The following is a 17,206-nucleotide window of genomic DNA, read 5'->3' as shown; positions in this document are numbered from 1 at the left end:
GGAACAGGGTCCCAGAAGCCAGCAAAACAGTAAGAGAAAACCTCTGTTCCTGCTGGTAGGAGTCTCACAGAAGATCAAGCTACACACTGTAACATGTATGCAAACTGCCTAGGTCAGTCCCATGCAGGCTCCCTGGTTGTCAGTTCAGTCTCTGTGCTACTCCGCATTCTGAAGCAACATAAAACCAAAAAAGCTAGCTGTATATATAGGTCTATTCACATAGGAAAAAACAAAACTTTAACCTAAAAATTCTTACCCCGTAAGTTACATATAATTGTACTGGGCCAGGAGAAAAGCCGAAGCAGCCGTAAGAACACATGAGGAGCTGGCTGGGTCTTATTAGCAACAACAACGACTTCTCCCAGTTCCAACATCCTGCACTTTATGTTCATATCCTATAGTCACAACACAGGTCAAGGAAAAGACAAGACCTACAAAGAAATCTAAGGCATAGATATATGCTTCTCATTTGGGAAAGACAGTGTTGCCTTATGCAACTAGAAGAGGACTTTAATAAAAACCTGGGCAATCTTAGGTAAATGGTTCATCACTTATTTAGCTCAGAACAGGGGCCCCTGTGCCTTCCTCTAAGAAAACTATGACTGTAAGTATTCTAAATAGTTATCAGAGGATCTTACTGTGCTCTTACAGTATATCAAGCAGTCCTTTCTACTTTTATTTCATTTTTATTGCTCAATGTTTTAATATATTTAAATGAGATAATATATCCCAAACACTGATAAGATAGTTACAGTTTTCATTTCTTGTAAAAAGATAAAGCTAAAGAAAAAAGGATAGTTTCAGGGAGGGTGTTGTTTTATTTTTAATTAATGCATTATTTATTTTGTGTGAACATTTGCACAGACGAGCAGGAGCATGCGAGCAAACCATGGTGTTCATGTGGTTGAGGACAACTTGTAGGAGTTTCCTCTCTCCTCTACCAGGTGGGTCCAGGGATCATCCTCAAGGGCTCAGGCTTGGCAGCAGGTGTCCTTACTCCCTCGGTCATCGCACTGGCCCTGTTTTATGACAAAAGGTCTCACTATGTAGCCCAGGCTAGCTTTGAGCTGAGAGTGCTCCTCCCTTGGCTTCCTCAGAGCTGGCATTACACACTTGCACCATCTCGCCTGGTTAAAAACATACTTTTGATAGGATGTTGTGTCTAGGTTTAAATAATAATAATAATAATAATAATAATAATAATAATAATAATAGCTCACAGTGCCTGCTTAGCCTTATTTTTATGATTTCTATGTGTCTGATTCCTGTAAGCCTGAATTAGTCTCTAAGACACGGAACCTGCTTTAAGTGGTTGTCCATAAGCAGAAAATACCACACACAACATTATGCAAGGAGGAGATTCAAATGAGATGGACTCCCAGCTCCACCCACTTCAAATGAGACAATACAGGAAGAAGAGCAAATCCACAGACAGGAAACAAAACTGATGTCAGTGCTCCCAGCCACAGGGAAGAAAGAATTCATGTCTTCTACCATCTCAGAGACTCTTGTTTAACAACTGACCACAGCCACACCGATAGGCACTTTACTTTTCAGGGGATACAGAGGCAAAGAGTGGCCCCAAAGTGATCAGGTTTTAGCATTATAGTAATTGTTATTTGCTAATTGTCTGCCAGGTGCTGAGCTAAGACCTCAGCCTCAGTGTCTATGACATTTGTACAGCTTCCCATGTTTCACTCACACCTCTAAGACTCCACGAAAGGATCTAACAGCTTTGGGTAGCACACAGAGGATGGTGCATCTAGAGACCATGCTGAAGCGACAGACTGTCTCCACAGGACTTGCCCTGCTCATATCTTCATTTGTATGTATGGGTATAACTTTGGTGTCAAATAGGTGAACACAGGAGGTTCCCTGAGTTTAAGGAAGCATTCTAGTAAACTAGTTGTACTTAAGAAGTGAGTTGTGGCAACTCCAACCTGTAGCTGTTCCCTGGACCAATTCCTTATCCCAAAGTAATAACAATCTGGGTTTCTTTAAAATAACAACAACAACAAAAAATTTTTTTAATTCTCTCAAATATTAACATCCCAATGGCAGTTTCCCCTCCCTCTGCTCCTCCCAGCATCGCTCCCTCGCAACACACACACACCTCCTCTCTCCCTAGATCCATTCCTCCTCCATTTCCCTTAAAAAAAAGAGCAGGTATATCAACCAAAAATGGCATAACAAATTACAATAAGACCAGACATATCAAGGCTGGACGAGGCAACCAAGTAGGAGGAAAAGGGTCCCAAGAGCAGGCAGAAGAATCAGAGACACCCCCTATTCCTGGAGTCCCACAAGAACACAAGCTACACAACCATACCATCTATTCAGCAGACCTAGCTCGGACCCATACAGAGTCCATGATTGTTGCTTCAGTCTCTGTGAGCCTCTTTGAGCCCTGTTTAGTTGATTCTGAGGACCATGTTCTTCTGGTGTCCTCAACCCCTCTGGCTCCTATAATCCTTCCCCTCGCCTCTTCTGTGGGGTTCCCTTGGCTCCACCTAATGTTTGGCTGTGGGTCTCTAAATCTGCTTCCATCAGTTGCTAGATGATGCCTCTCTGATGACAATCAGGCTAGGCACTGATCTATGAGTATAGCAGAGTATCATTAGGAATCACTTCATTGACTTTTTTTTTTTTTTTTTTTTTTTGCCAGCCCTGTTTGGTTCTATTAAAAATCATTTTATCTACTTGCTTGGGGGGGGGGGGGATAGGGGCAGCATATAGAGTTCAAGCTGGCCTTGAACTCTCCAGCCTACTACCTCAGTTTCTCAAATGCTAGGAGTACAAACATGTGCCACTATACTTGGCCTAGTTTTGAATTTCACATACATGGAGTTTTATGCTTTTTGACTGTCATCCTTCACTGATCACTCTGTGAAACTTATCTCTGTGTTCCTTCTCATTTTGTTTTTTGTATTCTATTGTTTGATTTTAAAACAATTTAACCATTCTATTATTCATAGATATCTGGAGACATTCTAGTCTGTGGCTATTTAGAAATAAGCTGATTTCAAGAATGACTAGGTAGGTGCATACCACAAAATAGTATCTAGAGAAACTGTGAGTCATAAGATATGGGCAAGCTGCCAGCTTTTCAAGTTAGTTATCAAACTACACTCCCACCTGCAGCCCCTCAGTGTAGGAGGACAACAGTCGCTCCCAGATTCTCCACCACTCAGTACTATTTTTGCCATCCTGTGGGTTGGTACTGCATTCTGACTCTAATCTGCATTCCTCTGATAACAACCCTGCAGAGCACCTTTCCTAAGCTCACTACTTGCACATCCTCTTCTTGGCATGGATATTCACATCTTTGCCCTGCTAGTAAGAGTTATATATATTCTTTGGATATGAGGACTGTCAGGATAAAATATACACACATATATGTCTGTGTGTTTCAGCTTAAATGTATTCACCAAAGTCCATGTGTTGGAAATGTAACCCTCATATTTGCATGGTAACGGTATTTGAAGACAGGGCTCTGAGAGATTAGGATTTGATGCAGTCATGAGGGCAGGGTCCTTCTGATAACATTAGTGACTTTGTAATGAGAAGAGAGATGTGCTCTGCTAGCACACTTGCTATCTTAACATGCGTATTAGTTACTTTTCTGTGATAAAATGCCATGACCAAGGCAACTTAAGGAGAGTTTTTTTGGGGCTGTGGTTAGAGAGTGGGGGTCCATGATGGCAGAGAGGAGGCATGGAGATAGAAACTGAGCTCACATCTTAAACCATCAGGAAGTAGAGCAATAGGAAAGGCATGGGGCTTTTAAACCTCAAATCCCCACCCCAGGGACATACTCCTAGCAATGCCCTGCCTCCTAAGCTTCCCCAAACAGTGCCACCAACCATTCAAATGACTGAGGGGACACCTCACTCAAGCCATCACACTATGCAACTGCCTCTGTCATGTTACAACACAGGGGAAAGCCCTCACCAAGTAATTAGCAGATGCAAGGACCATGTTTATGGACTGTGCCACGTTCAAGTAATCCTGTCTTTATAAATTACCTAGTTTCTGCAAAAGACAATGGACAACTACAACATACCTGTGTGCATATATACATAATTTCCTTCCCACAGAGCCTAAACACAGAAAACCCCAATCTGTACCACTGTTCAGTCTTAATTGCACGGAAAGTGCTTTTTCTGTTTCATTTAAGCAGTTCCACATACCATACGGTCTTGAGAATCCACTTTCAACTGACCTTTTTTTTGAGACAGTCTCACTGTGCAACTCTGAGTGGCCTGGAACTCACTATATGGACCAGACTGGACTTGAGCTCACAAAGATCCCCAGTCTCTGCTCCTGAGCGCTGGGATTTAAAAGCATGCACCACCATGACTGATTTAATCAGTCATGTTAGGGCTGGAGCGATGGCTTGGCAGTCGTTAGCAGGGCTTGCTGCAATTCCCAGCACCGACAGGCAGCTCACAACTGCCTCTAAGTCCAGCTCCATAAAATAAAACACCCCCTGGCCTCTGTGAGTACACACACACGCACACACACACACACACACACACACACACACACAGCCTTACAATTCTCTATGTCAGTTGTTCATTCAGTTTGTTTTTGAGACTTATTCATATAACTGAGTTTGTTATTAGATATTCCTTTATATTAGTAAGACCTATTTCACTGCATGAACATACCTCACTTTTAAATTCTACTCAAATACTACAAAGTGCAGGTTGAAATATATAAGCTACTGAGTAAATGCTTTCCATGATGGGTATATCGCTGTAAAGCTCCACCTGCAAGGCACAAAGTTCCAGCTGTTCCAGATGCTCACATTCTTTCTTACATTTAGTCTTTTCAGCCATGGGAGAGGATGTAAGGTGCTGTCTCTGTGGTTTTAATTAGTATTTCCCTGATGGCTAAATATGCTGTCTTTTCATGTCCTTATTAGGCTATGCTCTTTTGTGAAATATCTTTTCAAACCTTTTGCCCTTTTATACTTTTACTTATTTACTTATTATCTTATTAGCATGTACAAGAATTTCTGCTATATTTCACTGGATACAAGTTCACTGTTAGATACACATTCTGAGAATATTTTCTCCTAATCTTTGTTTTGCCTTTTTATTTCTTTAATAACAGATCTGAAGAGCAAGGTTTGTGGGTTTGTTTTTTATTCTGTTTTTATATTTTGAAAAATATCAATATACTGGTTGTCTTAGTTAGGGTTACTATTGCTGTGATGAAACATCATGAGCAAAGGCAACTTGGGAGGGAAAGGGTTCATTTCCCTCAAAGTTCCATATAACAGTTCTCATCAAAAGCAGTGAGGGCAGGAACTCATGCAGAGCAGGAACCTGGAGGCAGGAGCTGATGCAGAGGCCATAGAGGGGTGCTGCTTACTGAAGTGCTCTTCATGACTTGCTCGGCCTGCTTTCGTATAGAACCCAGGATAGCAGCCCAGGGATAGCACCACCCACAATGGGATGGACCCTTCCTCATCAATCACTAATTAAGAAAATGGTATAGCCAGAGCTTATGATGCAGAGTATATACCCATGGAAAGAATGAAGTCTAGACTATACAAAAATCTTATAAGATTAAGAAAAATTTGAAAACTGGCAAAAAAAATTTCACAGATATAACATCTAATGTAACATACAGAACACAAGAAACACAAGAAAAGGTGCTCAATATCATTGCTCTAAGGGAGAGGCTATTTACCTGGTCTACACAGCACCAGCTTTCCAGCTTCCAACTACAACTTCTGAAAGTCTTTCCTTTCTCAACCAAGCCAAAAAAAAAAAAAAAAAAAAAGCAGCAACTTGGAGCAGCTCATTTTTTTTTTAATTCTAATAAGAATAATTGACACTTATATATGGATTTCCATGTGCCAACAGTATTTCACAATAAGGGTAAGCTAGAGACTATGGTATCCATTTTAAAGACCAAGAAACTGAACTATACAAAGATTCGGTAGCTTGTTTAAATTCACATATTAGTAAGTAGCAAAAGCAGGATTTGAAGTCAGGCAGTTGACTCTGCAATATTGTCTTTCAGCTTAGGTTAATATTAACTATATAATACATGTCATTTGACAAATATCTGCATTTTTTTAAAAGCCTGAGATAAACAAGTAGGTTCTTAATTATAAAAAGGGTCAGTGAACTGGGCATGGTGGCACACATCTTTAATCTTAGCATTCAGAGCCAGAGGCAGACAGATTTCTATGAGTTTGAGGACAGCCTGGTCTACATATTAAGTTCCAGGACACCCATGGATACACAGAGAGACCCTGTTTCAAAAAAAAAAAAAAAAAAGTGAGACTTTTAAATGTATTTTAAAAGGGCTATGCCCCTTGCCTGAAGGGGGTGGTCCCATTGGCCTAGACCAGCCAGCTCAGCTACCACCTAGACCCACACTCTGGGCCTTGGGTTGGCCCACCCTAACATCCCCTACATCTGTGACCTGTTGGAGTTCATGGAGGGACTGGTCCCACAGAACAATAACTGCAGGATCTCCATGACTCTGGCCAACAGTGGGATGTCCAAGAGGAGTTTCGGTGAGAGCCCAGTGATGGTGGTGTGTCAGAAGCCTTGAACCAGACCAATGACTCACTGCAATGAATATTTGTGGGTGGGGTTGATTGGACAAAAAGGTATACTGTGTGACACACCACAGCTCCCAATGCCACTAGGATAAATGAAGAGGTGTTAGAAAGACAGAGGAATGAGGTGGTTGTTTGTTTTGCTTTAAATTAATTTTGGGGGTCATGCTTCAGGGGTGAGGGGAGGGCATGGAGGGACTGGGAGGTGAGCAGGACTGGGGTGCATGATGTGAAATTCTCAAAGAATCAATAAAGAATTATGTCTATGGGGCCATTTCATTCAATGGTAACATTCCACTTCCTGGCCCCCATAGCTTATAGCTGTATCATAATGCAAAATGCATTTAGTCCAACTTCAAAAGTCTCCATAGTCTACAATAGTCTCAACATCGTTTGAAAGTCCAAAATTCAAAGTCTCTTCTGGGACTCATGCAATTTCTTAATTGTAATCCCCTGTAAAATCAAAATGAAAAAGCAGATCACATACTTCCAACATACAATAGCACAGGATATACACTACCATTACAAAATGGAGGAAAGGGAGCAGAGTAAGGAAATACTGGACCAAAGCAAGACTGAAAACCAGCTGGGCAAACTCCGAACTCCATGTCTAATGTCAAAACCCTCTTCAGTTCTCCAACTCCTTTCTGCTTTGTGAACTGCAACAATTCTCTCTTTTGAGCTGGTTCCACTGCCTGTCAGCAGCTCTCCTTGGCAGATATTCCACGGCCCTGGCATCTCCAACATTTTGGAGTCTCCAAGGCAATCCAGGATTCCCCTTCACAGCTTCACACAATGGCCTCTCTAGGCCTCCATGCAGGGACACCCCTGACACATGCCTAGCTTCAGTGACTTTCCTTAGTTATGGAGGGATATTCTATAATGCCCTTCTTCTATCCTTGACTCTAAAGCCAGAACCACGGGCCTCAGCTGGAAGTTCTGCCGCTTGCCAGGGCTGGAACAAGCACTCCTCGCTCAATTATATCTTCACCAGCTTTCTGTTTTCAATGGTTCCTTCACTGCCTAAGCTTGGCTGTCCAGAAACTCAATCTGTAGACCAGGTTGCCCTTTAACTCAGACCTCTGCTTGCCTCTGTCTCCTGAGTACTAGGATTACGGTATGTACCACCATGCATGGACCTAAGCTGTTCTTCAATTCCTTTTCACAAGTTGGAAGCTTAGCTGATGGGTTCTTGCCCTGAGGTCATCATTCCCTTCATTTCATTTAGCATCAGGCTTTTCTTTAAACTTTTTCCTAGTGCTCCTTTTCTCCTCATACTCTATAGTTTGTATTTTTCCTTGCTCAGCTTGCTCCTTTTCATTATAGATCTGCATAAAACTGACCACTAATAACCGAGCAACACAGCCAATGCTAAGGTTGTTTTGAAATGTCCTCTGCCAAAGCTGTTAATCCATAACTCTTCAACTTAGCCTCAGGCAGATTTTTGGACAAGGACAAAAACAGCCAAGGTCTCTTGGCCACATATTAATAGTCCTCTCCTCTGAAACCTCTTGAGCTGGGCCCCATAGTTAAGTCATCCTGAGCACCACCGTCTTCCATGTTCCTACTAGGATGGTCCATTAAGCCCCACTTAAAACATTTAACTGCTTTTCTAACCCAAAGTCCAAATTCCTCCGAATAAAAGCATGGTTGGGCCTGTCGAAGCAATACCCCAGTACCTGGTACCAACTTCTGTTTTAGTTAGGGTTTTATTGCTGTGAAGAGATATCATGACCACAGTAACTCTTATAAAAAAAAAACAAAAACATTTAATTGGGGCTGGCTTACAGTTCAGAGGTTTAGTCCATTATCATGGTGGGAAGCATGGTGGCATACAGGCAGACATGGTGCTGGAGAGGAGCTGACAGTTCTACATCTGGATCCATAGGCAGCAGGAAGAGACTAAGACACACGAGGCCTGAATTGAGCTTCTGAGACCTCAAAGCCCACCCCTAGTGACACACTTCCTCCAGCAACACCACACTTCCCAATAGTGCCAGTCCCTATGAGCCAATGGGGCCATTTTCATTCAAACTACTACAAAGCCTAATTAATCAGATAGTTTAACAAAGTATTTTATTTATACTAGAGGCTAAATAGTTACAGATAGATGATTCCTTTGTTTGGTTTGCAAGTAACATTGAGATGATTTTGTTTAAATTATTCTCTAAGCCATAAAAACAACTATATTAATATAGTAATCTTATAAGTATTGATCCTGTCTCATAAATATGAAAGTAGCAAGGCAAAATATCACATTTCATAAGTAACCTGAATAACTTGTTCCTCTCAATTTGATCACGCTCTGAACTTCCTATTATGTGTTATTTTCTCCAGAAAGTACATTCCTTGAGAAAGCTGTTTCCCATCTGTGTAGCTGCAAATAGCAATAGGGGACTACAACCTTAACTAATGCTCTTTAAGTTTAAGCATCTAGTCTAGAGAGACGGTCTTCCCTGGTGTAGTGAGGATTAAAGTGCACTCTCTCAGGGCTTTTCTTTTCCTTGTACCAGGCATTTGCCTGCCCTTAGATAATAAGGCCTTGCACTATTTCTCTGTCTCTAGAAAGAGGAACACCAGAACATGTCAGAAATGGGCATTTTCTCAAACAGTACGTAATGTTCTGGAGGAAAAAATAGCAGACAGAATAGACATAAGAACACTAGAAATCTTAAAATGCATCTAGTCCTATCACAAGCCAAGGACATTGTTACATAAGTCACTGTTCATAAAGAAGAGGCTTTAGGATTAGATAAGCAACAACTGAATAAACATTTGTACTTAAAAACATTATAGGAAAAACATTTTAAAATAGGTCAACAAGCTGCTGCTTCTGTGATATGACAGAACATGTTTTAAACTCCCTAGGTTGCTGCAAGTGTTTCCTAAAATAAGCGAATAAACAGAAAACAAATAAGGAAAAAGCTAGTTTAAATCTAGGTTATGATACAACAAATATATAGCCAAATAGACTGAGTGAAATGTTCAAGTTTTAGTAAAACAGGTTCTATTTTATAGTTTCAAGCAGAAAGATAGTGAAAGGGATTTTTAAAAATACAGCTTCTTTAATCAGAGAGTTAGCTCAACAGTTAAAGCACTTGCTGCTCTTGCAGAAAACCCAAGTTCAGGTCCCAGAACCCATGTCAAAAGGCTCGTGACTATCTGCAACCCTGCTCCAGGAGCAAGGATGCCTCTGACCGCTAGTCTCTGCAGGCACCTACATTCACATGCACATACCCATACACAGGCACAAACACATACTTTTTTTTATATAACACACACACACACACACACACACACACACACGCACAGAGAGAGAGAGAGAGAGAGAGAGAGAGAGAGAGAGAGAGAGAGAGAGAGAGAAAGAGAGCTTCCTGAAATCACTTTCCCTTTAAGCCTTTCACATTTAGACCACCACATCCTAGCTTTTCAACTTTACTCCTATGCTAGTGATCTTAACTTCTGCAATTCTTTCTTGATATAAAACTGACAGCTCATTTTTTATCCACTGCCCATTACGCTTTTAAGTTCCTTCTTTAATAAACCTAGATCCACGACCCAAAGCCTTAATAACTAGTGGGCACAGTGCCACATACCTATAATTTCACCTTCTTGGGAGGCTGAAGGACCGAGTACAAGACCAACCTGGGCTACACAGTAAGACTTGTATTTCAAAAACAAAACAACAACATGCAACTCTAATAACTTCCTTATATACATCTTCTAATCTACTGTACCCTCTCTACCAAACTTCTAGTAAAACTTTAACAGTGGTTTAACTTAACATTGCTTACAACAAAAAGTATTCTTATTGGTCTTATTTCTATTGTATGAGGCAGATACTGTAAGTTCTCAGCCAGTAGCCATGCTCTCTTTTCTTACTAAAGAAATCTTGATGTTACTCAGGAAATTAGTGCACCTGCTAAAATGCTAAACTTCCCAGGCTCCCTAGCAACAGGGATCTGTGACATTAGAATTTAAAATTCTGATGAGTCAGGGAAAGCTCTTTCAAAGGACCCAATTCACCCAATAGATGTGTCTCTAGCAGGATCACCCAGCTCACACAAGGAAAACAGCACTTCTGGAGATATGTAAACAGAAAAAACAAAGCAATTCAGAGCCCTGGGTCATAATGCTGCTGTGCTCTGCCCTGAACTACCTGTCTCCCATGTTTGTGTTACCGGAGGATAATAAAAGCCTTATTAGCTTTAAAATAATTTTCTACTGGTGTATTTAAGGTGTATCGCATGATATCATAGGATATGCATAGCCAATAAGATAGTTAACATACTTAACATCAACTCACATAGTCATTTTCTTTGTTTTTATGGCAAGAACAAAAGAAAATAAATCTATTCTTACCTATTTTGAGCTGTTCGGAGTTTCTACTATTTACAATAAATACAATTCCTGATTTGTTGGCCTGTTCTGTTTCTAACCCAGTAACCAGAGACGCTTTAAAGTTACCTGTAAGGTTCCACTGCCCACACCCATTAGGCTCTTTACCAGGTTAACTCATCTTCTTTGACCTGGCCCTTCAACATCTCTCAACTCGCTTCCTAGAACCTCTCCCCTGCTTTGGCCTGCTCCCACTTGTATGCTTCAGACACACTGAGGTCCCTGCTCACTGAACAAGCCAGATTGCCTCTGAGGGGCTTCTCATGCTTTACCTGATTTGCTTCCTTCAAGACTGTCTTGCCTCTGAAATAACGTCCTTAACCCCTCTTTCCAAAACTGCTCTAACTAACGTTCCCTCTCACTGCTTTCTGACTTCAGACTGCCTTATTACGTTCAATCATGATTGCTTATTTCTTGTCTTACTCCTAAAAAGGAATCTCCCTGCCGGGTGGTGGTGGAGCACGCCTTTAATCCCATTATTCGGGAGGCAGAGGCAGGCAGATCTCTGTGAGTTCGAGGCCAGCCTGGTCTTCAAAGCGAGTTCCAGGAAAGGCGCAAAGCTACACAAAGAAACCCTGTCTCAAAAAACCAAAAAAAAAAAAGAATCTCCCTGAAGACAAGGACCGTATGTCTTCTTCTATACTCTATCGCCAGTGACTCATACCAGGTACTCAATAAATATCTGAATAATAAAATCATATCATTTCATTTACACTGTGTGTGTGCGTGTGTGCGTGTGTACTTGGCTAGATGGAAGAAATGAGCTGCTGCTGTGTCTAGCCAGCCTTACTTCCTGTCTTTCTTGTAGAAGTATGAGCAAGCAGCTGCCCCATGCTTCTGCCCCATGCTTCTGTCACCATAGAGCTGTGCCTGTCACCACATGGCCACCTGCAGCCATGCCCTTTCCACATGAGTGACTGTATCCTTCCATACTGTGAGACAATACAAACCCTTTCCTCCTGGAGCCACTTCTTCCAAGCATTTGTCACTCTGAGAACAACAATCACTCCATCTTGCCTCTAACCTATGACAGTGCCTGATTCTGATTAAGTAGATCTTGCCCACATGCAGAATCATTCCCTAAGTATTTACAAGCCCAGGTGAGCAGTGGTAATGCAGGGGGAGGACTAGGGAGGGTTGACATCCAACTTCTACAGGCCAGTCTCAGACAATTAGTTTGAAATTAAAACAAAAAAAGCAAGAGTTGCAGGCTGGAGCTCAGTGGCAGAGTATATCCACCATTCGCTCAGTTCAATCTCCAATATTGGAAAAAAAAAAAAAAAGATTATGATAACACAACTAAAAGCTTCCTGAGTAGTAAATATTTTGTAATTAAGAGAATGTTTCATATGCCCTATGGCCGCCATTATAACTCTCCTGGAGTACTTACTAAAGTAAAAGCTACAAAAATAACAGTAGTTACAAGTAACTAGAAGTGCTTGCAAAGAAGAATAATACAAACAATTATTAGCAAGAGCTGTGCTAAGTGTCAAGAACGCTTTTCTTGGTAGAGTGTGATGGCCCCTATAAGCTACACTTTCATCTGTGAAAAGATAACTCAAAAGGTAGAGTGTGATGGCCCCTATAAGCTACACTTTCATCTGTGAAAAGATAACTCAAAAGGGTTCTTAGCTAAGTTTACTTCAAGTGTAGCTTTAAATCTATATAGGCTGGTATAAAATAGTATGTACAAAGATAGACTATGAACTGTAAATTTTTAAAGACCCAATGAATCAAAAGTAAGCATTCTTTAACATCAATATTTCAATTAACTTGAAGAAAATAAACATTGTGCTAATATGTACACTGTACCTTTCTTAGGCATTCATATTCCTCACGAAGTTCTCCGGGCTTGCTTAATTTGATTGGTGCTCTGAATATAAACTCTGGAGGAAAAGGAAAATACTTTTAAATAGGGTTTTGTAAGAAGGAACCATGACAATGTCCTACCACTGACTACCACATTATAAATCACATAAAAAAAAATATGTTTTGTTTGTTTTTTGATACAGGGTCTCAGTATATAGCTCTGGGTGTCCTGGAATTCACTATGTAGACCTAGCTGGTTTTGAACAGGAACAAAAGGTAAGTCTTAAATGTTATCAAAAAGGAAGAGCTAAGCATGGAGGTACATGCCTGGAATCCCTGCACGCAGGAGCTGAAAGCATAAATCCAAGAATAGCCTGGGCTACAAAGCTAGAACCTATTGTTCAAAAGGGTGGAGGGGTACCCACTTCGTTTCTGTAAATATGACGAAAGCTTGTATCCCTAGACATTTAGTGCTCTAACTATGGTAATAGTTTTGTGATTTACTGAGAACTCTACCACTGCTGCTTCTAGAAAAACTGAGTTCTTCAAAAGCCCTTTGTCCTTTTTTGGTTGTCTCAAATATTTCCAAAAGAAAGCCTACCGAAGAATAAAGAAGAGACTTAAACAGGGTGACATCAAGCTCTCCCCGCACTAAGACGACACCCTGCTCTCAGTTTGGAAGACAATCTATCACCCTCACCCACTTCAAGACCTGATGACTCTTCCAGTCATACCCAAAAGCACATTTCACTTTACAAGCACGTGCATTTAAAAGTTGATGCTTAAAAAGAGAGAAGGAAGAAGAGAAAAGATAGCAAAACTCCTTTTTAAAAAGTACTTCAGAGGCTGGAGATGGTGCAGCAGTTAGGAGCATCAGCTGCTCTTCCAGAGAACCTGGCTTTAGTTCCCAGAACCTACACAGTGGCTCACAGCCATCTGTAATTCCAGTTCCAAGGGACCCAAGCCATCTTCAGATCTCCACAGGCACCAGACACGCATGTTATGTACAAAATACCTGCAGGCCAAACACTCATCACAAAAACATCTTTAAAAAAAAAAAATACTTCAAACGCACGTACTGAAATCCTATTACAGGTAAGATACTTCACACATTTGTCTGTGAAACTTTCACAACAACATTACAGTTGGCATTATCTATTCTACAACTGAGGTAGGCAACTGTGGGTCTAATGATCTGCTTAACACAGCACCACAGGTGCATGGCAAAGATGGAAGAGAAACTTGAATAGGAGTAAAAGGAAAAATTATTGAATGATTAAAGGGGCAGTGCTTCCAAAATTAAGGCCAATCTCTCTCCCCTCCTACAAAAAGCACTGCAGTGGTGCCCCTCTTGAAAAAGTCCTCCTGGCATGTCTGTGGAAGATGGTCTTGACTGCGAACTGATGCAGGAAGACCCAGCCCACTGGAGGAACATGCAGTCACCATACTCTGAGCAGGTGGGCCTCGGCTGTATAGAAAGCTAACTAAGTGGGAGTCTGTACTTGAGCCAGCAAGCAGCATTCCTCCATGGTTTCTGCTTCAGTGCCTGCTTACACAGGCTTTTAAAATAAACCCCTCTCTACCCTAACTTGATTTTGGTCAGCATTTTATAACAGAAAGGAAACTAGTGTACTTCCTTACTTACCTAAAAACACAAAATAGTCATTAAAAGATAACAGTTATGAATTTGTATGAACCTACAACACAGCAAACAAGCAAAATTTTAAGGAGAAATTAATATAAAATTATGGTAAGAAATTTAATATGCCACAATTAAAAACACCCATTAGGTAAACCAAAAAGGCAGTAAAAAATAAACAGAAAAATATGCAATAAAAATATTACACTTGATCATATTTACCTATATGTGTGTCTACTCAATGAACAGAGTATTTATCACTTAAAGAAAACAAGAAAATTCAAATATTTTAATATACTCCATTACAAAGACATTTCAAACAGTCTCAAAGAATCCATACTATGCAGATTTGAATCTTTCATACTGGCTGCCATTTTCCAAGTTGAGCTTTAACTAGCTACACAAGTACCAACTATTACCCAATATTCTTTCTCATTAAATTCTTTTCCTGATTAAATTTGCAAATATAGATTTCTGCTGATTACAACTGACAAGGTTGGCTGTTCCTATTTTTCAAATAGTACTCTGAAATAAACAGTAAACCAGAAGCTAGTAAACCAAGAAGAAGAAAAAGAGAAAGATTTTTAAAAGACCTAAGGCAGGTACCACAGTGGGCTCCAAGCTGCAGTGACTGCTAACACTACCACTGACGTTACATCTACGCTCCTCCGCACGGCCGCTTGTCTATCGACAGAACACCCGCTGACAACTGAGTGCTGAGCCCGAGATGAGTACGCGTGTAACAGATAACAAGCCCTTCCTAAGACAAAGACACTGGGTTACGGCCCCACTAGCACAGCATGGAACTGCCGTCAGTTCAGCACACCTCAAGTGCTGAAACTTTAGCTTTTTCATGAGTAAACTGGGGCCTTCCACATAGCTAAGAGTAGTTTACATTTCCTCTGAGATCAGTTTCCTTTACTGCTCACATAAACTCATCTTTTTGATTTGTTAAAGTCCCACCATCTGAAGAGCAACACTTTTCTTATCTATCATTTATGTGGATTCTGCTTATGGTAGATATTCTTATGTAATATATTACTCAAATTGTTCCTTTTTTTTTTTTAAGATGGGCTCTTTGCCTGGAACTCAGAGATTGACCTGCCTCAGCCTCCCAAGTGCTAGGATTAAAGGCATGCATGCCATGCCTGACCTCAAATTGTTCTTTTACAGCTTCTGTATTTTGTACCATATTTGGAAGACCTTGAGACCAAGACATAATCAACTTTATCATAGTTCCTTTTGGTACAAACCAAAACAATCTTCTCAGATTCACTTTTTAAAATTCTAAGTATTTTGAGGAGCAACATAAGGAGCATAATCTTATTCAGGCTTATAAATAAGACTACTATCCAACACAAGAGAATAAAAATACTTTAGTGATAGCTTGGAAAAAATGACAACTTAGTTTATCATTAGGAAATTTTCTCTGTCTAAAACAGTTCTTGCTGGTTATTTACCATACAACAAATTCTATTATTTTGTATAACCAGTATACACTAATTTCAAAAGTGAATAAAAATTTCAAGTCTCAAGCGTTTAATATCCTCATCTTGTAAATAATCTAAAATTTAAAACTTGACCCTAGATAAGAATCAGAGCCTCAGATAAACCAGGCTCAATTTCCTCTTCTATAAAATCAGAATAATAGTAAATACAATTCTAATTAACGATATCATTCACTATAGGCTATAAGAATCAAATTGAGTATACAGAGAGTGAAAACACTTTGTAAATTATTTCAGACAGTAGAATACAGCATAATTTATTAAATATAAGATTATAGCTGATATTAGCAGTGTGATGCTTTTTATCTTATAACTTGGTTTTATTAGCAAGTTACTTATAAGAAACACAGACTTAGTTGTTTTTATATGCATATTCCACAAAAAGCTAAATTCACTTTGGAACATTTATTAAGAAATTCATATAAGGCTAAACAGGAACTCAGCATCTGGCATCACAACTCTTTGGGTGGGCTCATAATATTGGGTTTAGACACTTTCTCTGTCAATGAAGTTAAAGTATTCAGAAATATCAAAGCTTCTCTTTGCCTCAGTCTACTTATCTATCAAATACGAGTCAAAATACTGGCCAATGTATCTCATATGCAATTAGACCACAATTATTATGATCTATCCTATCTTACGATGCCTCTAACTTGTTGGAAATCAGAAGACAAGAGTAGGATGTCATCATATATTCACTAACATTAGAACTGACATAAATCACCTTAATATTGGTTTGGAATAATTTAAAAATGCAAAATGCTAAACTACTCATGATAGCTCATGCCTGTAACCTCAACATTCCAAAGGGTGAGACAGGAAGAACTTGGGTCTGAGGCCAGCCTGGGCTACATAATAAGACCCTACATCAATAATAATCATCAGCCGGGCGGTGGTGGCGCACACCTTTAATCCCAGCACTCGGGAGGCAGAGCCAGGCGGATCTCTGTGAGTTCGAGGCCAGCCTGGGCTACCAAGTGAGTCCCAGAAAAGGCGCAAAGCTACACAGAGAGACCCTGTCTCGAAAAACCAAAAAAAAAAAAAAAAAAAAAAAAAAATCATCATCATCATCACCATCTCTGTATTTAAAAAAAAAATACTGTAGAGGGCAAGAGATCCTTGTGCACACAGATAAGCCTTGAAGAAATCAGGAAAAGTGAAACACACAGGCTTGTTTCTTCAAAGGAAGATTTTACCTGTCTTCCTGGAATGCTGGGAAAGGAAATAGTTTACAACCTGGTGATTCCTTGCTCTTTGAGACAGGCTCTA

General features: G+C 40.2%; 1 protein-coding gene across 1 annotated transcript in view; it reads right to left on the bottom strand.

Annotated features, from left to right (window-relative positions):
• Rnf169 (ring finger protein 169) overlaps positions 1–17,206 on the bottom strand; it is a 109,528-nt gene that overhangs the window by 22,554 nt on the left and 69,768 nt on the right. Inside the window, exon 2 of the mRNA XM_059270611.1 lies at positions 12,794–12,867. Coding sequence (XP_059126594.1) covers positions 12,794–12,867 — 74 coding nt within the window. The remainder of the gene's footprint in view (positions 1–12,793; positions 12,868–17,206) is intronic.

The sequence above is a fragment of the Peromyscus eremicus genome, chromosome 1 (genome assembly GCF_949786415.1).
Source record: "Peromyscus eremicus chromosome 1, PerEre_H2_v1, whole genome shotgun sequence".
NCBI lineage: Eukaryota > Metazoa > Chordata > Mammalia > Rodentia > Cricetidae > Peromyscus > Peromyscus eremicus.
The sequence above is the reverse complement of the archived record's forward strand: the minus strand, read 5'-3'. Positions and strand labels throughout refer to the sequence as shown.